The sequence below is a fragment of the Solenopsis invicta genome, chromosome 16 (assembly GCF_016802725.1).
Source record: "Solenopsis invicta isolate M01_SB chromosome 16, UNIL_Sinv_3.0, whole genome shotgun sequence".
NCBI classification, from domain to species: domain Eukaryota; kingdom Metazoa; phylum Arthropoda; class Insecta; order Hymenoptera; family Formicidae; genus Solenopsis; species Solenopsis invicta.
In genome coordinates this window covers 11,181,956-11,205,277 of record NC_052679.1, presented here as the reverse complement: position 1 = coordinate 11,205,277, position 23,322 = coordinate 11,181,956, and the positions used below count along the sequence as shown (strand labels likewise).

At 33.7% G+C, this 23,322-nt stretch overlaps 2 protein-coding genes across 10 annotated transcripts in view; one reads left to right on the top strand and one right to left on the bottom strand.

Annotated features, from left to right (window-relative positions):
• The window catches only part of LOC105198377 (WD and tetratricopeptide repeats protein 1), a 124,704-nt gene extending 104,739 nt beyond the window's left edge, over positions 1–19,965 (top strand). For 4 of the 5 annotated variants that reach the window (XM_039458691.1, XM_039458693.1, XM_039458688.1 and 1 more), the window contains one exon: positions 19,409–19,965. In XM_039458691.1, the coding sequence (XP_039314625.1) occupies positions 19,409–19,615 (207 nt within the window). In that variant the 3' untranslated portion in view covers positions 19,616–19,965. The remainder of the gene's footprint in view (positions 1–19,408) is intronic. The other variant, XM_039458692.1, reaches the window with a different exon arrangement.
• A 403-nt stretch (positions 19,966–20,368) lies between these two features.
• Positions 20,369–23,322, bottom strand: part of LOC105204433 (Bardet-Biedl syndrome 5 protein homolog) — a 101,892-nt gene continuing 98,938 nt past the window's right edge. For all 5 annotated transcript variants that reach the window (XM_039458686.1, XM_039458687.1, XM_039458684.1 and 2 more), the window contains one exon: positions 20,369–21,522. In XM_039458686.1, the coding sequence (XP_039314620.1) occupies positions 21,307–21,522 (216 nt within the window). In that variant the 3' untranslated portion in view covers positions 20,369–21,306. The remainder of the gene's footprint in view (positions 21,523–23,322) is intronic.

Below are 23,322 nucleotides of genomic sequence, written 5' to 3'. Positions count from 1 at the left end.
AAATAAAATTACAGACTTAACGTGAATTGGAGACAAAGAGATTAATATAATTAAAATCAACGTAGTGAATTAGCGGTGAGACGACTGTTGCTAGTAAATAAAACTTATCTGTTACAGTCTCTTTAATAGTGAGAGATATGCGTGATGTAGAAATAAATCCACGATAATGTAAACGTTTCAACCTTTAATGACGGTCTTCCTCAGTACAAATTGTAACAGTCTATAAAACACATAAAATCGCAGAAATTACAATATGAATTTATCAAATTAAACAAATAAAAGTCAAAAATAAATTGAGTTACCAAATAAACTGTGAGATGCCGCGATGTACATCTTCCTTCAAGGTCTTATTACAATAAACATCTTCTCGGAACGTGACAAGACAAGAGTTTCGGAAAAACGGGATGACTTGATTGCTGACCAATAAACAAGAGGTAATATTGAAATGAAAAATTATAAGATTGTAACCGACAACAATAAAAAAAAAATATAATTTAACAAAATAAAGGAAAATAAATAAGAATAATATAAGAATAAATAAAAACGGCTGTACAAGTCATGAATTGAAATTGTAAAAAAAAACATATAAAATCAAAAAATTATACAATAGATATAATAGGAACTAAAAATTGAAAATACTTTTAAGCTCCAAAACTCGTATCTTAACCTTGTAAATATTACATCTTGGAATGTTCAGTTACGAATAATGTGGACCGAACGAGATAGTCTCGGCGGACCGAATGCAAGAATCGAAGGAGGGATGACAAACTTAAGAAGGGTAAATACGCTCGAGAATAGGAAGATACGCATCCGAGAGGAATTCAGTATTACTTTGTTTGTTGAGTCCATGCAATTGTTTTTAATGTGTAACATTTCGGATATAGATCTTTTAACATAAGATGGCTTCTTGTCTAAAAGTCTACGTTCTCTCAATCAAAATCGTGGTTCTCTTTAATACGGTGTAACGAAATAACTGAGGGAGATATAACGAAATAACTGAGGGAGGAATAGCTTTCCTAATATCCGCTTTATGTTCACTGACTCTTGTTTTTAATTGACATTTCGTCTGTTCCACATAAGAAGACTTGCAGTCTTTACAATTAATTTTATAAACAACGTCATTACAAGAAAGACACTCTATATTGTCTTCGCCAGTAGTTATAAATCTATTTAATTTAGCGTGGATTGTGAGCCCCGACACTCCTTTGGACACTTTGCATAATAATTGGTTCATCAATCTGAGTAGAAATGATATCCCGAAGGACGTCCAATATCTTTTACAACCAAGGGATCGGTTCGGTTTACCGTTGTTAGATAGTAACAGGGAAAAGATACTATTGAATTTCATCAAACATAGAACACAGAGAACATAATATTTCGAAGTACAGAGAAAATATTTATGTTGCAATCAGAAATCCGTCTGTATCGATCTTGGAGGGCTTGTTCCGCAATGGCCGTCCGGTGAACATTAATGACTATTTAACCAAAGATTGGTTACGATCCACGGGGAGATTTGTTAGACAGCATTCTAACATTTTGTTTATCAGAGCGGATAAGGGCAACATAATAGTTGACAAGAACGATTACATCTCGAAAATGGAAGGCATGCTCACTCGTGAATCCACTTACGTTAAATTATCCAAACATCCAGTTTTGAAATTAACTAAAGAAGCGTGCTCTCACCTCTCCAATTGGAAAGATAAAGGTTAAATTGAACTATATATATATATATATATATATATATATATATATATATATACAGGGTGTTTCAGACCACCCGTACACCCCTTTTCTCTTCGCAGGATTAGGACCAATCAAAAATATGTTCAGACGAAAGTTGTAGGGTTTCAAAAGATCTATTCAATGATCTTATCAGTATGACCTTGGATGGCGTCGCCAAGGTCAGATCGAAATTACATTAAGTTTTTTAAATGAAACACCCTATTTTTGATTCCAGAATCTAATAGCTGGTGTCAAGACCTTTCCAAAACACTACAAGAAAGTTTATTTTCGTTGACTACTTTCCGAGTTGTGCGGCTTGAAAGTTACACTACCGCCAACACCATGTAAATAACAATATAAAATCACGCGTTACGCAGAAAGCCGTGCAGCCGACACAAAGAAAGTAAACACGCGAGCCGGGCCAACAAAAACAGATCATGAAAAATCGTGAAAGTTAGCTGTCGCGACCGTAGATAGTCACATACATATGTATGTCATAATATTATGTAATTACATTATTACTTTAACGGTAGCACACGAGCAATAACGAGCGCGGCTTTCTGCGTAACGATGTCTAACTCGTGATTTTATACATATTGTTATTTGCATAGGATGTAGTAGAGATGTATTCACCACAACGCTATTGTGACTCAACTCAACAAGAGTGACAATAACTCTCTCAAACTTGTCACCTACGTCTTCAATAACCATCATATCAGTATCAATCGCGCAACAAAAATCCGACCCTCTTTATTAGTCTAGGTTTATTTAGCCATGTCCTATTCCAATGAAGAAGCATATGATATGCTGCTAATTTTAGGTGAGTGTCGAGGTACATTCATTGCAGCGGAAAGATTGTGGCGGGAACGTTATCCTGATCGGACTCCTCACTCGCGAAATGTTTTTTCACGTTTGGCTAAACGAATCAAAATTAAAGGTGTCGTTCAGCCTCAACATAACAAAGGTACACAAATTCGTCGTCCGATTATGGATGAAAGAACAGTGGAAATTCTTGCATCGACAGAATTGAACCCTTATGATTCTTTAAGACGACGAGAACAAGATTCTGGTGTTAGTAAAATCAGTGTTTGGCGCATTCTAAAAAATAACAAATTTCACCCTTACAAAATGTCTGTTCATCAAGCGTTGAATTATAACGATATTAGACAGAGACTTGTATTTTGCAACTTTATAAGACAGCAACCACTTGATTTCCACTTGAAAATTTTATTTTCTGACGAATGTACACTTAAAAGTGATGGATCTGTTAATACTTGGAACTTTCGTTATTGGGCACAAAATAATCCTCACTGGTTGAGAGAAGTAGATCATCAAACCATTTGGAAAGTCAATGTTTGGTGTGGAAGTATTGGAAGTCAAATCATAGGTCCTGTTTTCTTTGACGAAAATCTAAACGGTGATAGATATTCCGCCTTGATAATGACAGATCTTCCTGTCTTACTAGAAAATATTCCTCTGCAATTGCGCCTGAACATGTGGTTCCAACAAGATGCATGTCCGTCTCATACATCGAGAGTTGCTCGTGCGGCATTAAATACTATGTTCCCCGACAAGTGGATAGGCAAATACGGTCCAATCAATTATCCACCCCGATCACCAGATCTCACCGTCCTTGATTATTATTTCTGGGGAAGGATAAAAAACTTGGTCTATCATGAACGTCCGACTACGAGGGATAATATGATTCGTAGAATAAGTGAAGCAATTCGATCCTTACGTGCCGAGGAAATTCTTCGAGCAACCAATGATTTTCAAAATAGAGTTGATGCTTGCATCGCAGAGAATGGTGCTCACTTTGAACATTTAGTCGCTTAACAAAACATACACTCATTCATTCCCGAACGTGAGAGGCAAGGGGACTCACGTGAATCAAGCACCCCAAACGTGAGAGGCAAGGGGACTCACGTGAATCAAGCACCCCAAACGTGAGAGGCAAGGGGACTCACGTGAATCAAGCACCCCAAACGTGAGAGGCAAGGGGACTCACGTGAATCAAACACCCCAAACGTGAGAGGCAAGGGGACTCACGTGAATCAAGCACCCCAAACGTGAGAGGCAAGGGGACTCACGTGAATCAAGCACCCCAAACGTGAGAGGCAAGGGGACTCACGTGAATCAAGCACCCCAATGGGATGAAATTCTCGTCACGTCCACGTCGTTCATTCTGGATAATGCTAAGCACGGGAAAATGCATACAGTCAATCTGGACATGATTGATCATCAAACATAATCAATCCAGTTAATAAACAAAAGCAGAGTACATAAAACTTTGACTCCCCTTTTCCTCCCCCATACACATACGCATGCACGTATGCACACACCCACACACAAGATTAAATCCGACTAAGTAACCACCACATGGTACATCTTGAGTAATGCTGATGCTGGCGGTAGTGTAACTTTCAAGCCGCACAACTCGGAAAGTAGTCAACGAAAATAAACTTTCTTGTAGTGTTTTGGAAAGGTCTTGACACCAGCTATTAGATTCTGGAATCAAAAATAGGGTGTTTCATTTAAAAAACTTAATGTGATTTCGATCTGACCTTGGCGACGCCATCCAAGGTCAAACTGATAAGATCATTGAATAGATCTTTTGAAACTCTACAACTTTCGTCTGAACATATTTTTGATTGGTCCTAATCCTGCGAAGAGAAAAGGGGTGTACGGGTGGTCTGAAACACCCTGTATATATATATATATATATATATATATATATATATATATACACACACTACTGTGTTCAAAAAGTAAAGTGAATTTTTAATTTAAACTTCCCGCGCTAATCGATTCGAGCAAACTATTTTATTTTTATGTTGGTACTACTGTTAGTGACATCTGTGCCAAATTTCATGTGAATGTCATCATTAGTCATATAGTTACGTTTGTGTTTTCTAAACGACTAAAAGTGATTTTGGCGATTTTTACAATGTCTGAGCAAAGAAGTGCCATTAAATTTTATTTGCGGAATGAAATTTTGGCTGCGGAAACGTGCAGAATGTTTCAGAGGGCCTTCGGTGAATCGACTATGTCGCAGAAAAATGTTTATAAGTGGTACAAAGACTTCAAAGAAGGCAGAGAACGTGCTGATGACTTGGAACGCTCCGAACGACCATCAACGTCAACTGATGAGCAACACGTAAAGAAAATCAAGGAATTGGTGCTTGAAAATCGTCGATTGACAGTTAGAGACCTTGTCGATATGGTTGGCATTTCAATTGAATCAGTTCAAACAATTTTGAAGGATCATTTGGGCCTTAGAAAAATCAAATCTCGTTTGGTGCCAAAAACACTCAATTTCCTCGAAAAAGAGCGTCGCGTTAAAGTTTGTGAAGAGATGATTTTTGACTATCAGGACGTCTACGAACGCATTATTACGGGAGATGAGACTTGGATCTATGCTTATGATTCGGAAACAACCGACCAATCGAGTGAATATCGTGCTAAAAACGAGGCAAGACCAAAAAAATCGCGCCAAAGTTGCTCAAAAATCAAGGTTATGTTGACAGTTTTCTTCGACTATCGTGCTGTTGTGCATTATGAGTTCCTTCCGCCGGGCCAAACTGTCAACAAGGAATATTATTTGAGTGTTATGCGTCGTTTGCGTAAAGCTATTCGCAAGAAGAGGCCGGATTTATGGAAAGACAATTCCTGGTTTTTGCATCACGATAATGCGCCGTCTCACACGGCATTGATTCTTCGTGAGTTTTTCGCCAAAAATTCCACTCATATCGTTCCACAACCGCCTTATTTACCTGACTTAGCTCTGTGTGACTTTTGGCTATTTCCCAAACTCAAAAGACCGCTCCGGGGATACCGCTTTGAATCTATTGAAGAGATTCAACGTGAATCGTTGCGCGCTTTGAAGGCTATACCGGGAAACGACTTTTTGGCATGCTTTGAGGAATGGAAAAAACGTTGGCATAAGTGCATTGTATCGGAGGGGGGATACTTCGAAGGGAATGAAATTGATTTGGATGAATAAATAAAGATTTTTTATTTTATAACAAAATTCACCTTACTTTTTGAACACAGTAGTATATATATATACTACTGTGTCCAAAAAGTAAGGTGACATTGCATTTATTTCGAAAATTCTTTATTTATTCTTGCAAATCAATTTCGTTCCCTTCAAAGTAATCCCCCCCTGATATAATACACTTATTCCAACGGATTTTCCAATCTTCGAAACAGTTGTAATAATCGATTTCAGGAATGGCCTTTAGCTCCTTCTTCGCAGCGGCTTGAATCTCTTCTATCGACTCGAAACGGTGATTCGTGATTTTTTAACCAAAAACTCGACTAATATCGTTCCACAACCACCGTACGAGGTGTGTTCAAAAAGTATCGCGAATTTTGAATTTTCGCGGGTTACGTATATTCGAATTTCGATCTTTTTGTGGCGTTATGTTGGTACTCATGTCTCTCACTTATGCCGACAAGCTCGGCCATTTTGAATGTTCACTTAATTGTTGACAGCTGCTTTGCTTGCACGTGTTTTGGATCGTCTTCGATTTTTATCTATTCAAAAAAATGGATCAAAGAACCTGTATCAAATTTTGTGTGAAAAACGAAATTAAGTGCGCGGATGCATTCCGAATGTTGACTGTGGCATACGGAGAAGCTACCTTGGACCGAAGCAACGTTTATCGGTGGTACAAAATGTTCTCAGAAGGCCGAGAAGATGTGAACGACGAAGAGCGTGCCGGACGCCCGAGCACTTCAACAACAGACGAAAAAATTAATGAAGTGGAGAAAATGGTATTGGCCAATCGTCGAATCACCGTTAGAGAAGTTGCTGAGGACCTAAACATATCGATTGGCTCGTGCCATTCGATTTTTATCAATGATTTGGGCATGAGACGGGTCGCCGCGAAATTCGTACCAAACGCCCCTGCTCACACATCGTTGCTTGTGCGCGACTTTTTGGCCAAAAACAACACACTAATGATGCCGCAGCCACCGTATTCCCCAGATCTGGCCCCCTGTGACTTTTTCTTGTTCCCTAAACTGAAGAGGCCCATGAAAGGACGACGTTACGCTACGCTTGACGAGATAAAGACGGCATCGAAGGAGGAGCTGAACAAGATAAAAAAAAATGATTTTTTGAAGTGCTTCGAAGATTGGAAAAACCGTTGGCACAAGTGTATAATATCTCATGGGGATTACTTTGAAGGGGACAAAATAGATATTCATGAATAAATAAATAATTTTTGAAAAAACACAAAATTCGCGATACTTTTTGAACACACCTCGTATTTACCTGATTTGGCTCCATGCGACTTCTGGCTATTCAGCAAACTCAAGCAGGTCGATAGAAGAGATTCAAGCCGCTGCGAAGAAGGAGCTAAAGGCCATTCCTGAAATCGATTATTACAACTGTTTCGAAGATTGGAAAATCCGTTAGAATAAGTGTATTATATCAGGGGGGGATTACTTTGAAGGGGACGAAATTGATTTGCAAGAATAAATAAAGAATTTTCGAAATAAATGCAATGTCACCTTACTTTTTGGACACAGTAGTATATACAAGGTGTCCCAAAATTCGCGCAATCGGAGTACAAGACGTGATACTTTACGATAAAAGAAACAACTTTTTCCTTTAGCAAAATTGCGTGCGACAAGTAGTTTTTGCAGGAGAGCACGTTAAAGTTAACGAATAAGCGTTCTTTGCTCTGCGGCGCTCAGGATCGGCGCGCGCGCTCCTCACTCACTTGTACCTAGTCGTTGGCTAGTGGTTGTAAGTAATGTCTTTAGATGCTGATACGATTCTGTTATAATTAGTTATGACATTTTAAGACTGTAGAATCAATGAATATCGGTCGTTAACCTCTTCTGTATTGCTTAAAATATGAAAAGTTAATAAATTAAATATTGATTTCATTCCTTACGTAAGAAATGAATAAAAAGTTATCTAATTCCGTAGGTTTATCTGAAAATAAAGTTAAAAAAAACAAAAAATTTGTTCAAAATTATTAATTTTTCAATGTTATAATTATTACATAATTACATAAAATTAGTAATAATTGTTCCGGTATTTTAAAATTTACATATTTTTATTTACACATTAAAAATTAAAAATCGGAAATAGTTTCTGTAATTCGATGCAGAATGTTATTAAAAATATTATTTTAAAATTTTTAATTGATCAAATAAATTATGTTTGAGTTATTATGACTACCGCTTTGAAAAATAATGTTTTGAAGAAAATACGTTCAAAGTTTCACATTACTCTTTTAATGTAATTTTGCACTTAACCTTTTTATTTATTTTTAAAAAATGTAAATCTTATTTTTTGTACCAAAACAATTTTTACCTTTTTACCATTTCGTTTAATTCTCCTGATTTTGTAAATAAAAATGTGTATTATAAAAATGTGTAAATAAAAATATGTAAATTTAAAATACCGGAACAATTATTACTAATTTTGTTTGTAATGTAATTATGTAATAATTATAACATTGAAAAATTAATAATTTTGAACAAATTTTTTGTTTTTTTTTTTACTTTATTTTCAGATAAACCTACGGAATTAGATAACTTTTTATTCATTTTTTACGTAAGGAATGAAATCAATATTTAATTTATTAACTTTTCATATTTTAAGCAATACGGAAGAGGTTAACGACCGATATTCATTGATTCTACAGTCTTAAAATGTCATAACTAATTATAACAGAATCGTATCAGCATCTTAAGACATTACTTACAACCACTAGCCAACGACTAGGTACAAGTGAGTGAGGAGCGCGCGCGCCGGTCCTGAGCGCCGCAGAGCCAAGAACGCTTATTCGTTAACTTTAACGTGCTCTCCTGCAAAAACTACTTGTCGCACGCAATTTTGCTAAAGGAAAAAGTTGTTTCTTTTATCGTAAAGTATCACGTCTTGTACTCCGATTGCGCGAATTTTGGGACACCCTGTATATATATATATATATATATATATATATATATATATATATACACACACACACATATACACATATATATACATATATATATATATATATATATATATATATATATATATATTAATATATACATGCATACATATATTCATGAGCATTTTAATAACGGGCGGTGTGGGGTGTTGGGATGTGGCTTGGTTGGGATGTTTTAAACCATCCATCTCATAGTCCGGACCTTGCATCTTCTGATTTCTTCCTTTTCACTCGTCTAAAGGAGTATCTCAGTAGAAAATGATTTTTGTCCGATTTGGAGGTAAAAAACGCGGTCTACGAATGGTCGAGGAAGTTGGCGGGAAACGAGTGCAACGAGGGCATAAAAAAATTGTTTCCGCAGCTCACTAAATGTAAGGAAATGAATGGTGACTACGTTGAAAAATAGGTATATACCTACGTAACATTCCATGTAAATTTCACAAATAAATTCACATTTTTCGATTTGTAATATTTGTCGTAACCTTACTTTCCGAACATACCTTGTAGTTTTGGTGGGGCTGGGGAGGGGGGCTTTACCCCACCCCTCCAAACCCCCCTGACCGCGAGGCTTTGCCCCCTCGACCCCCAGTAGGGGGCTTTGCTCTCTGATCAGGAGGCTCTCCTCCCAGATCCCCCCTTGCCATGCAACATAGTTGGAAATGTTGCAATATTCTTTTGTAGTGTGACGGGAAAAAGCGTACGTTTTTTTTGCATAAAATACCATATGCACCGTGAAGTCGAACACGTTCTCGATTTCGGACGCTGTTTTCGCGCAGCTACGCCTCGTACTGAAAACATCGTCCTCAGTCGAGAACGGCAAAGCTCGGCTCCGGGGTACATAATGTACTATTCTTTAATAAATAATCTATTACACTTTCTAGCTTATTTTTTACATAATATTATTTACAATAGTTTACCAGAAACGGATAGTTTCATCAAAAATAATTTCCATTTAGTTAACAAACTTAATGGCTTTTCCTTAGAATCAGATCACGTTTTAGCGTCATTGGACGTCGTGTCTCTTTTCACTAATGTTCCAAGAGACTTAGCGGTGGAAAGCGTCACGGCCAGATGGGATTTCAAAAAACATCACTATTCCGGTCAATGAATTTCTCAAACCCGTAGAATTAATAATAGATTTTACGTTTTTTAAATTTAATACTAAAAACGTTTGCTATAAACAGATCTTTGGTTTACCGATGGGTTCTCCGTTGTCTCCTATTTTAGCTGATTTGGTTATGCAGGATTTGGAGTGCAAGGCGATAAAAAAATCTTTTCTTCCATCTACCATTTTACTGCAGATATGTAGATGATATTATATTTGCAGCCTTGTTAAACTCGTTATTGGGTATCCTTGACACTTTCAGTTCTATGCATGATTGTTTACAATTTACTATGGAAAGAAAGAGTGAAAGGTAAATCAGTTTTCTTGATGTCATGTTAATAAAGGTGAATAATAGAAGTATTTTCGATCAGTATCGCAAACCAACTTTCTCGGGAAGATATTCAAATTTTTTCTTACATCATTTCTTGTGCCATAAAAAGGGTATTATTTTTGGTATGGTCGACAAATTAGTTTTATTATCACATCCTCAATTTCATCGTAAAAGTTTCATAATTTTAGTTAATATCTTATTGGAAAATAACTATCCTTTAAACTTTATCTTTGCTATGATTTATTTTAGACTTAAACACCTTTTTTATAAAGATGACATCTGTGTTGAGGATAAACATGTGAGAAGATTTTTTACGATCCCTTATATCGAGTCGGTATTGGAGAAATTTTTGTCTTTTTTGTGTAAGTTTGATTGTAGTGTCGCGTTCATGATCTCCGTTAAGTTAAACAGATTTATAACTACTGGCAAAGACAATAAAGAGCCCCATACGGAAAAAACTGTTAGAATACCAATAGTAATAGAATGCTAATAATAACTATTCAACGGTAATAGTTTTAAGCATTCATCACTGCATCACTACCATAACACTAGTAATAAATAGTTTCCACTACACAATTATAAATTATTGAGTGTAAACTTTCAGAATGACTAATGAGAACTACTGAAATAATCACAGGTGCAGATATTCAGTTTACACTATTCTCATATTAATAGTTGAAAAGTACAAACCAATAGTGTGCAGAAATGTGTAATATTAAAATAATAGTGCACATTTTGTAGAGTGCATACAGTAGAATATTTCTTGCAGCATTTAATAATGTACACATATATTATCAATAATTGCAAATCTCTAATTTTTTATTACATTACACACACACACACACACACACACACACACACACACACGCACGCACGCACGTACGCTCGCACGCACACACGCGTGCGTTTTTTATGTCATGTGTAGATTGTGTGATACCATTGTAACCTATACATTTCAATCAGAAGTTATATTTCATTAAATACTTTCCGAGTTATGACGCTTAAAAGTTAGAGTACACTATAGCTTTCAAGCTTTTACAATTCAACGAAAGTACTCAACGAAAATAAACTTTCTTGCAGGGTTTTGGAAAAGTCTTGACACCAGCTATTAGATTCTGGAATCAAAAATAGGGTGTTCCATTTAAAAAAGTTAATGTGATATTGATCTGACCTTGGCGACGCCATCCAAGGTCCAACTGATAATATAAATAAATAGGTCTTTTGAAACTCTACAACTTTAATCTGAAACACTTTTTTCTAAAATGCTTAGTTTTCGAGATATTTTGCTGTTCCGGTACTTTCCCCCCCCCCACTCTGTATATAATATATATATATATATATATATATATGTATATGTATTTATGTATGTATGTATGTATATGTATATATGTTTATATATCTATAGTTTCTATTAGGGGGAGGAGAGCTGGCGAGGTTGTGTTTGAAGGAAATGAAAGACAGGGCGAAGGTAGGAAAAGTGATGGGTAAATGGGAAGAGGAAAGGAGAGATTTTTATGAGGAGAAGAGCTGGATCTTAATTGAGATAGAAAAGATGAGAGAGGGGAGAGAGTTGAGGGAGGAAGCGGTAGTGGCAAGAGAGAGTAGGTGGCAGGAGGAGGAAAGATGGGAGAAAATTAGGGGCTCTAGATTTAACATATGGTATGGTAGGGTGAAAGGTAAGGGGTTGACAGAGTACCTGAAGAAGGGATGGAAGGAGCAAAGATGACAGAGAGTGGCGAAGTATAGGCTGGGAGACAGGATGATGGGAAGTAGAGATTGGGAAGGGAATGAGGAAAGGAAGTGTAGGATATGTGAAGGGGAAATAGAAACTTGGGAGCATGTATGGGAGGAATGCACGAATTGGGTTGAAAAGGGATGGCAGAAGATGGTGGATGAGATCTTGGAAGAGGACGAGGAGGGAGAGATTTGGATGAGGAGATTAGAGGAGATGAGGGAGGGAGGCAGGTGGTTGGGTATGAATGAGAGTATGGAAGGAAGAGACAGTGCGGCGGACATGGAGGTCCAGAGTGTGGAGGTATGGATGGATGAGTGATCTCTCTCTCTCTCTCTCTCTCTCTCTCTCTCTCTCTCTCTCTCTCTCTCTCGTGCGTTGTAAAGGATGCAAGGAATAAAATGTTGAAACTTTGTAAGCGGAGCGGAGGTCCGCAGTGTACTCCGCAAGGAATAAAGTACCTTATATATATATATATAGTTACTATTGATACGTACTTATACTATATAATCAAATATATTATTATAAATTAAACAAATAAGTTAAATTATATTAATAAATATACTAATGAATATATTATTTATCAAGCATTATGTTAATTTTAATTAAGAATATGTAATTATATATGAACTTATAGACGAAATAGGTTCATGAATGAAGAAACCTTGATCTACATCCTAATGAGTAGACAGTATATTTTGAAAATGTTTTTAAAATGTTTTCTAACAAAAATTTTTTATACTTGATTTAATTATCGTATTATATTGATGTATATTTTTTAGATGCATTTTTATTTAAATAAATAACAAAAGTTATTCTAGATGCTATTCCGCATTTGTGAAAATAATAAAAAACTATAATTTCATATATGTTGGATATAAATAATATGCTTTAATTATATGTATAATACAATACATTTTTTTGATAGCGTATATATTGACTTGATCTATTAGTTACATATACATATCAGCACAAAGTATTCACAGGTCATCATGAGGGATCAGTTCGCAGCGATCATGGTCAAGCAACGTTCACCGGAGTCGCGACTTGGATGGATGACCCGCACTAATAATGTGCATTAATTATTCTATAATTAATAATAATTACTTCAAGAGTAACAAAAGTTTTTTCCCATATTACTAGTGCACACTGTATCAATAGTATTAATTTACACTACTAATGCAAATTCCAACAGTGCGCGAAATTACTATTAATATAATGCGTACTAATAGTTGGCATTTCAAGTGCCACAAGATTTTTTCCGTAAGGGACGTCTTTCTTGTAATGACATTGTTTATAAAATTAATTGTAAAGACTGCGAGTCTTCTTATATTGGACAGACGAAACGTCAAAAACAAGAGTCAGTAAACATAAAGCGGATATTAGAAAAGCTAGTTCTTCCTCAGTTATTTCGTTACACCGTATTGAAGAGAACCACGATTTTCATTGGAAGAACGTAGAAATTTTAGACAAGAAGCCATCTTATGTTAAAAGATCTATATCCAAAATGTTACACATTAAAAACAATTGCATGGACTCAACAAACAAAGTGATACCGAACTCCTCTCGGATGCGTATTTTCCTATTCTCAAGCGTATTTACCCTATTTAAGTTTGTCATCCCTCCTTCGATTCTTGCATTCGGTCCGCCGAGACTATCTTGTTCGGTCCACATTATTCGTAATTGAATATTCCAAGATGTAATATTCACAAGGTTAAAATACGAGTTTTGGAGCTTAGAGGTATTTTCAATTCTTAGTTCCTATTATATCTATTGTATAATTTTTTTATTTTATTTTTTTTTTTTACAATTTCAATTCATGACTTGTACAGCCGTTTTTATTTATTCTTATATTATTCTTATTTATTTTCCTTTATTTTGTTAAATTATATTTTTTTTATTGTTGTCGGTTACAATCTTATAATTTTTCATTTCAATATTACCTCTTGTTTATTGGTCAGCAATCAAGTCATCCCGTTTTTCCGAAACTCTTGTCTTGTCACGTTCCGAGAAGCTATTTATTGTAATAAAACCTTGAAGGAAGATGTACATCGCGGCATCTCACAGTTTGTTTGGTAACTCAATTTATTTTTGACTTTTATTTGTTTAATTTGATAAATTCATATTGTAATTTCTGCGATTTTATATGTGTTTTATAGACTGTTACAATTTGTACTGAGGAAGACCGTCATTAAAGGTTGAAACGTTTACATTATCGTGGATTTATGTTTTACTTATTTATTGCGTTTAACATCCTGCGTGGATCTTAAGCTCATTATTTCTTAATTTTAACAAATCTTAACTTCCTCGTTTTGCTTTATCTTCCCTTATTTATGTGCGTATGATCATATTATTATAATATAATGTCAAGATTCCTATAAAAACTAAAAATAAGTTTGAAAAATTAAAGAGTCACTGCAATAGTAGCTTGTTTTATGATTCTTGAATTTGGGCTCAAATTGTAGGTAAAATGATAGCTTGGGATGAGACATTGATTACATAAAATTTTTAAGTTAAACCTACTTTTGGTTTTGAAATATACGGCGTCAAAGTCATTATTTTGGGAATGGAAAAGTACATGTACAACATCATATCTTAATTAAAATCAATAGAGAGAAAATTTCAAGAAAATCAAGCAGATTCTTTAATGGGCCATATTTTTGAATCAGGGCCTGTTATGGAACTCCATAAGGCCTAAATTTAATTTTTTTTTAAATAGGAACCCGAATTTTTTATCTTATTTACATTTTACAGGAGTTTAGTGTTATTGTTATTTTTTGTTTTTATTGATATCTCGTGTTTTTAACGTACTCCTTTATTCATTTCCGTAGTTAAAAATAAATTGATTTGAAAAATAAAAGTAGACCTTGGAATTACATTAAACAAGGTCATTTACTATCACATCAAAATCACCTTCCAAAATGTTTTCTTCCAAATCTAAAAACTTTTATTTGGAACATTTTTTGACATTTTGTTCATAGTTTGCGCATTTGTTTAATAGAGGGTATTATGGCTACTGTCGACAACATGGTTACCCCTATTATCTCCGTTATTAGATAACGTGTTCTAACAATTGCTTATGGAGTTATTCATTTAGTAGCCCGCCGTTTTTTATTGATATTAATATGACAATACATAATAAGTGACAATTGTTATAAGGCATTTTTACTTTTGAGCACTTCTAAACTTTTTCAAGGTTCACCTTTAACCTTTAATTACTCATACTTTCTCATTATTCTTAAACTTGAGTGTATTATCACACGAATGTACATACACTTGAGTGTTTTTTTTATTATTTACCTTTTTATTCAGCTATACACATTTTGAGTTATACAAAGTTAAAACAATAACATGGAATTTTATTAATATGGCCTTTTAAGCAAAATTTTTATATTGAAATATTTCTTCAATAAATCGATCGTCATTCTAGAGAGCGGTATTTAGAAACATTAAAAACATTATTTTATGCTTGTTGTTTAATGTTAAACAAGGATAAAATGACATTTCTAACTAAATTTCTAATGGTATTTTCAAAGTTACTGAACGCAAGAAAATTCTATATTAGGAAAATTCTAAACAATGGAAAATTAAAAATATATAATTTTGTAACAAGATACTGTGTTTCTTCTAAACTAAACTAACTTTTTTAAATTATTCTTATAGATAGCCATATTACAACCACTTTTTTTCTGCCACCGATTATGCAGAGCATTAGATTTTTATAAATCACGTCCTAAATAATAAATATCTCATTACTTTGAGCCTAGAATCTGTCAAACAACATTTTGACGAATGTAATCGTTCAAGTTTTAATAGAAAATATTAATTATAAACAAAATGATTCAATAAAATGAAAATGGGTGCCATATTACCCTCTTCTCCTCCTTTATGCAAAATAGGTTATATTTCATTGATTTTATTAGGCCTGATGTATGTTATATTGGTAAGAGTATTGATCAATTTTTTTTTATAAGTTAATCGACGGTCTCGTTTAGTTTTCGAAATGTACTTACATAAACCTCATTTTTGATATCGACCTCATTATTTTTGTTATATGATACCTTGTACATGATGGATATAGTGATCGTAGTGCAAAGAGTTGTGTTCTTTGTGTCAAAGAATTGGGTTCAAATCCTGACTGATTAGAAACATTGATTTGTTTTAATCGCTACCTCTCGCAATCGGAAGGTAACGACAAACCATCAAGAGTGTCTTGCCATGAAAACTCTTCTAAATGAAAGCCATTTGGAACTGATCTTAAAACTGTAGGTCCTATATATCTATATGAACTGTAAAAAATGCACATTATAGAATACGTTGAGGAATCGCTACTCTCACAAGAGCTTATGATTAAAAAGAAGTTGTAATGGATAGTGTACTACTCCACATGGGTTTACAGCTTTCCATGCAAAGTAAGATCCATCCCACTCCTCTCCCTGCTTACGTAGCGAAACAATGTCTATAATTGTTCTGTTCTATATGGATTTGCAACTTGCCATGCGTAGCAAGGTTTATTCCACATCTTGCTCTGCTTATGGGACGAAACGAAGTCTATAATTGTACTATTCTATATGGGTTTTCACGTGGAGCGAGATCCATCTTATCTTTCTCTCTCTCTCTCTCTCTCTCTCTCTCTCTGTTTACGAAGCGAAACAAAATCTCACTCTCCAGCAAAAAAGCGGTACACTAAAAATTTAGGAAAAATTAACTAAACTTTAAACGCTTGTAAAACAGGAAATATTTATGATACAGGAATATTTAAAAAATGAAATTAAAGCTTGAAGCCAGTACTTTGAGAAAAATCACTAAAATTGATAAGATGTAACTTATTCTATATATTTATGCATTTTAACTGTGCTGTGTCGAAACACCGATATTTCTTCCCATACAAAATAATAATTTTGACCCAGTGTCTCCAAAACTAAAGTAGGCTCAACGTAAAACTTTTGTGATTAATGTTACATAAGTTATCGTTTAGCCCATAATTTGAGTTACAAAACAGACTAAATTTTTCTTTTCAGGAAACCAAAAAAAATATCTTTAAATCATTTAATGTATAAATACGGCTATTTTTATTCAAATGAAATATATGTAAGAATAAATTTATAAGTTTTGATTAATATTTATTTTTGAAAATGCATTTTAGGGAAAAGTAAGAAATCTCTGGATTTGTTACTTACCGGAATTTTATATTTATTAAACAATAATAATTTGAAATAAATTGTTTAAATGTAATGACACAAATAAGCAAGTAAAGAACGGTCAAAACTAGATCTTTGTGCGTCATATTATTTTATATGTAAATCTTCATCCATTTTGAAAAGTCATTGTAGCATCTATTCTACAATACTTCCAATAAAAAGTCTGCGCTAAAATCATATAGTGAGGGTGAGTTTTTTACACCATATGATTTTAGCACAGATTTGAAGTTCTTGAGTAATCAGTAGAAAACTTTGCATTGACAGTAGCGACGTAGTATCGCGGAAAAAATTAGAACTAATAGGCATGAAACATGACATATTGTTGATGAAATTTTGTCTTGCACGTCATTTAGTTATTATGTGTTTTGTTGTAAAAACGTGACTTGTCTCGTACTTACGAAGTTTGTAAAAATGAGCCACAAGTAGAGTTATCTTTGAATTTTATATGTAAAAGCATATTTTATACTTCTTTTAACAGCTCTTCATATAGTTTCTTGCCTGAATAGGTTTCACGGGCCTTTTACGATTATTTACTGACTGTCAGGAGAGAAAAGAATAGGCCCAAAGAAGGCTCATGTTTACAAGTGTTTTTACTTTTAAACACACAAGTGGAGAGCCCCATATGAAGTTTCGAACGCTTGCTGTGTGAAGATAGAATGAGATAGGAAGTTTAGATTAGGGAGTAAAAAAGTTTAATTGACTGGCTTTTTTTGAAAATATATCTCTTTAGCCTTGAAACGTCGTATTGTAAAGTCTTTAAAAGTTTTTTGTTGCAAAGATGTAATTTAAAAAACAAAAAAAATTTTTAGACACCCAAAATTACCTCATATTCTCCTTGTTAGATAATTATACTTTTTAAAAGAAATAACAATACCATAATTTTTTTATTTAAATATGACTTTTTTAGCTTTAAAACTGTATTTTAAAGTCTTTAAGAGTTTCTTGTTGCGAAAATATGATTTTTTTTAAAAAAAGTGGATTTTTGAATAATTTTTTATTTTTGCTTAATGGTTTTTGTTTTGTAACTTCACAATAAATCATTTTTCGACAATGTTGATTGTGCAGTCACATTTCTAAAATTTTGAACTTTTATTTGAAAAAATAGATTGTTGTAAAATATTGATTAGAACCAAAGTTATGGCTTCTCAAAGTTTAAAAAGTCTTCCAGACTTAAAAATTTGTTTACGTATTTTACGGGATCGGTGTGTTTAAGAGTTAAAGCGATCTCATTATTTTGTTTTATCCAAATTCTCTTTATTTACAAATGTCATGGATCAAACTTTTACATATTATTTCTCATTTATGATGTCATGACATCCATATGGTTTCGGCGATTGTTCGGGAGCCTTAAATCATTTTTATCTACAGTGTTGTAAAATAGATGTGCTATGTAGTGCCAATTTCGAAAATGGATATAGTATACTATACATTTTCAATAATCTCATGAAAAAGATCAGGATGACCGCTCTCCTCTGCTATGGGTCTTGAAAACTAGAAATGTCTTGAAATCAAAAATAATATCACAAATTAAATTTACCATCAACTCAATAATGATACTATCAGCATCTTAAGAAAGTGTAAATAATTTATTATTAAAGTTTATATTTATTACTTATTTATTTCTTCATTTTATGAGATTAGTAATAGTAAAAGTGAAAAGAAAAACATTGTTCAGTGCATCCAAAATAATGTTTTATTTATTTACAAAATTTTACAACTTTTACAAACATTCTATTATATTTCTTTTAAATATGACAACTTTCTTCCAAACATAAAATCGGTCTAAAAACAAAGTTGTATTATAAGTTTGGATTATTTATCTGATTAATTATTTTGAGAATCCAAATTTAAAATTGTAATACTTAAAATATTTTTCCAAAAATATTGAGATTCTTGTCATTATCTTTTAAAGTTGAATTTATTGTGATATTCAATAACAAATACAATAAATTAGCTGTAAAAATACTTTGTTAGATAAAAATATGATGTTATTTACACAATTGTTTCATATATGTATAGTTTCAGTATTCATTTTTATAAATATTAACATAAAATGAAGAAAGGTATAAATATATTTAATGTATTTTTATATAAATGTTAATATAAAGATAAGTATAAACATTAACATAATTCTAATTAATTTTTATAGAAGTATTAATACAATTCTAATTTATTTTTATAAAAATATTCACACAAAGTGAAATAAAAGTATAAATATTAACAATTCCAATTTCCTACTTTTCATAAAAACTGTACTACACTGATACATCCTTAACGCAGACTCAATAGATATAATGTACAAAATATTACATATTTCATCAATTTAATTTAATTTAATTTTGATATATATTTTTGCAGGATGGTAGTGTTAACGAAAGAGAAATTCAGAATCTAGATGACGCTGCATCAGCCAATCAAATACGCATGAACAGCGATCCGTTTGAATTAATGCTGATGAACATGGGATACAGATTTCCCGTTCCACAGCATGAATTTAGTGACGAGGACAGCGAGGAACAGCACGATCAACCGATAACACAAGCTTTGAATTGTAGACCAAGCTAAATTTTACAAAAAACGAAGAGGAACACAGTGATTAACAGTGGCTAGATAATTAAAATACATTTATTTTAATATATTGTAATCTGTCACACTATTATTTCAATCTTAATTATTTATTTTCTCTTCTTTCACCAATATGTCTCGAAACATACTCTTTCTCTCTCTTTTGTTATATTATAATAATATATTAAGCCATAGCATCTTTGTAAGATGTTTATTAAAGATGAGATAGATCTTATGTATCAGACATTGTGCATATGTTGTTAACAAACGTGAAAAACTTTTGAGCAAGAATTATATCTCAAATATTATAAAATGTAGTTATATCATTATATCTCTTTGTATAAAATGAATTTACTTTTATTTCCTTTAAAGTACATATGAAAGCACATTCATTAGGATTGAATAAATAAATTATTTTTTTTTAATAAATTAAAGTTAATGACTTGGAAAATTAATTTATAAATTATATCAAATTGACTTAAGTTAATTTTAAAAACCATTTATATTAATTTAAAATCTAATTTAAAAAAAAAAAAGTTAGTCTAAAAAACAAAAAAATTACCATATAAATTGTTAAATAAATTTAATACTTAATTTGTAAATTAAATTTATATGAAATAACAAAATTTATATATTTTTTATATGCACTTTTTTACATAGATAAATTTTTAAGGTGGGAAAAAATGAATAAGTTAACATTTTAAAAATAACTATTTGAAGTTAAAAATTAACTTATTTTAAATTAATTTTTTAACTTTAGCATTCAACTTTTATCTTTTTAGTCTATTCCTGCATATAATTTTATTCCGAATTAGTAACATTAACCTTTAGACCGCCGAAAAATCTAAATATAGACTCTTTGGAATAATTTATCTAAACACTCAAAAACGTGTACAGAAGGTTCAGCACATACCCCTCCCCTCCCTCACCCCACACACATACACAAATAAAAAAGAACAAATAAAAATAAAAAATGGAGCCACACTGTCTCTCTATGTCCCTGTCGTTGGCTCTGGATAATGCTAAAGGAGTCGTACCACATACTTATAAACCTCATGCAATTTTGGCGCATAGGTATAAGAATCGAATATTTTCAAAAACTGACTTTGCCATCGTATTTACCCAAAATCCTATGAAAACGACCTTTTTGGCCGAATTTAAAATTTTGAATTTTTTCCTTACCGTTAGCCGCCGAAAAGTCTATATACAGTGTAATTATTAATGAATGTCCCCACTTTTTACCATAGGAGTATGATTTACCGACAGATACGTATTTCTTACATATTAGGAATTACAAATGCGTGCTCCTATGTTAAAAAGTGGAGACATTCATTAATAATCACCTTGTGATTATTACTATGTCACGTATTACTATGTAAGACACTATGTCAAATCCCCCATTATATAGGTTATGTCCAAGATATAAGTACAATATTTTAGAAACTTTCTAAGGGAATTACAATAGATCTAATGCTGGCGGTCTAAAGGTTAATATGGAAAATCTAAAAGTTCTTTTACCTCGAATACTATATAGGGTATTCATTAATGGTTGTACCTACTTTTTACCATAAGAGCATGATTTACCGATGAATATGTATTTCTAACGTATTATTATATTAGCAATAACAAATGCGTGCTCCTATGATAAAACGTGGCGACAACCATTAATGAACACCCTGTATACTAGAAACTTAATTAGCGCTTGACGGTACAAGTTCCCATAAACTCTGCAGTGTGCTGCCTTCTCTGGGTTCTTCCGCTGCAAGTCCTAAATGAATTGAAAAGTTCGGTTTCCTTTGACCTGTCTCTCCTTCAGAAAAATAATAACCAAACACATTTGATATTTCAGCTTGATTATCTTGTATCTCGGTGAATTGTTCTATACTGATCTCCTCTTGTGCAGGTGCCTGTAATGGTAAATGATACTTGAACATTACTGCATGAGTTTGTATAGGATGGGATCCGATAGCGCACTGTGCGATAGCCCACCAACCAATCATCTTGACTTATCTAATCCAACTAACGGAAAAATTTTAGGCATCGGTCGCTGTGAGTGGTGGTGTGCTATCGGGATCCGTCCGTTTGATATACATGTATAAAATGTATATACAGCAAAATTGATCCAAAAGGACGGTATCCGATAGCGCACTGTGCGATAGCCTACCAACCAATCATCTTGACTTATCTAATCCAACCAACGGAAAAACTCTAGGCATTGGCCGCTGTGAATGGTGGTGTGCTATCGGTCCCGTGTGCTATCGGGATTTGCCCGCAACTATGGAAGGCGATGAATAAAAAGAGGGGGAAAGCGAATTGACGGAAGCATCAAGGTGAAGAAATGGGTGGAGTGCTTTGAGGGGCAGAGGGGTGATGAGAGGTACTGGAGAAGAAAGGATGTGATGAGAGGTACTAGAGAAGAAAGGAGGGAGGATACGGAGACGGATATCACTTAGGACCAGATTAAAAGTGATAAGAAGGTTAAAAGATGGGAAAAAGGTAGAAGCGGATGGGATACCGGGGAGATATGGAAATATGGAAAGAGATTGAAGAGACATATATTGGAATTGTATAACAGGATATGGAGAGAAAAATGGATTAAGGAATGGAAGGAGCTATTATGCCGAATAAAAGGGAGAAAGGTATCATTCTTCGTAGATTTCAAGGCCGCTTTTGACTCGGTGAACAAAGAGATATTAGAAAAGGCACCCAGAGAGAAGGGTGAATAGGAGGATTTAATACACCATAATGACACCATCAGCCAAACGTGAACAAACAGATTATTCGGCAAATTTGCTACCAATTTCTGTTGTTAGAAAGGCAACAGATTTTACACAGACTCTGCAATATCTGCGGTGTCAACAAACTGCTGTCAGAAATAGGACAGAACCTGTTGCCATTTAATTCCAACAGAAATCAAGCAAATAGTGTTGACAGGATTGTTGTCAGATTGGCGGTAGAAATCAAGCATAACTTGCGCAACACAATCTGACGGCAGACTGGCAGCAGAAATCAAATACCGCGTGCTGACAAAATCTGGCGTCAGATTGGCGGTAATAAACGAGCAAGATCTACGCGATAATCTGACAGCAGACTGGACGCACCAGCAGAACACGCTGTGCTGCCAGCACCTAATGTCAGATATGCAACAGAATTAGAGCAAAATCTGTGCAACACAATCTGACGGCAGATTGTTACAAATCGAGCACCCCGTGCTAACAGGATCTGACGTCACGCTGGCAACAGAAATTAAGCAAACCGTGCTGTTTTGCATATTGTGACGTCACTCTTCATGAATTTATTAGGAGCCTATTTAGACAAACTTACATAATTCCATGCATAAATAATATATGCATAAAGAAATTGATTGGTCCACTTTTTTATGCACTTGCTTAATTATTGAACTAATCAATTTCTTTATGCATATGTTCTGTCTGCTTCTGTTTGCATTCTATACGCCGCAATTTCTATCTGCACCTGTCCGCGATTACGTACAGGAATCCTATCCATATTCATCCGCATTATATTCGTCGAGATTTCTATCTGCATCTACCCGAATATATAAATAATTAAAACCCGTTCCTGGCCATGGTTTGACTAACAAAAATAGTCAAAAAAAGTGGAATTGGAAATAGGAATTGATTGAAGTAATTGGTTTTCTTCTACAGTCAATTTTTAGTAATTTGTTTATAACAATTAGTTGCAAAAGT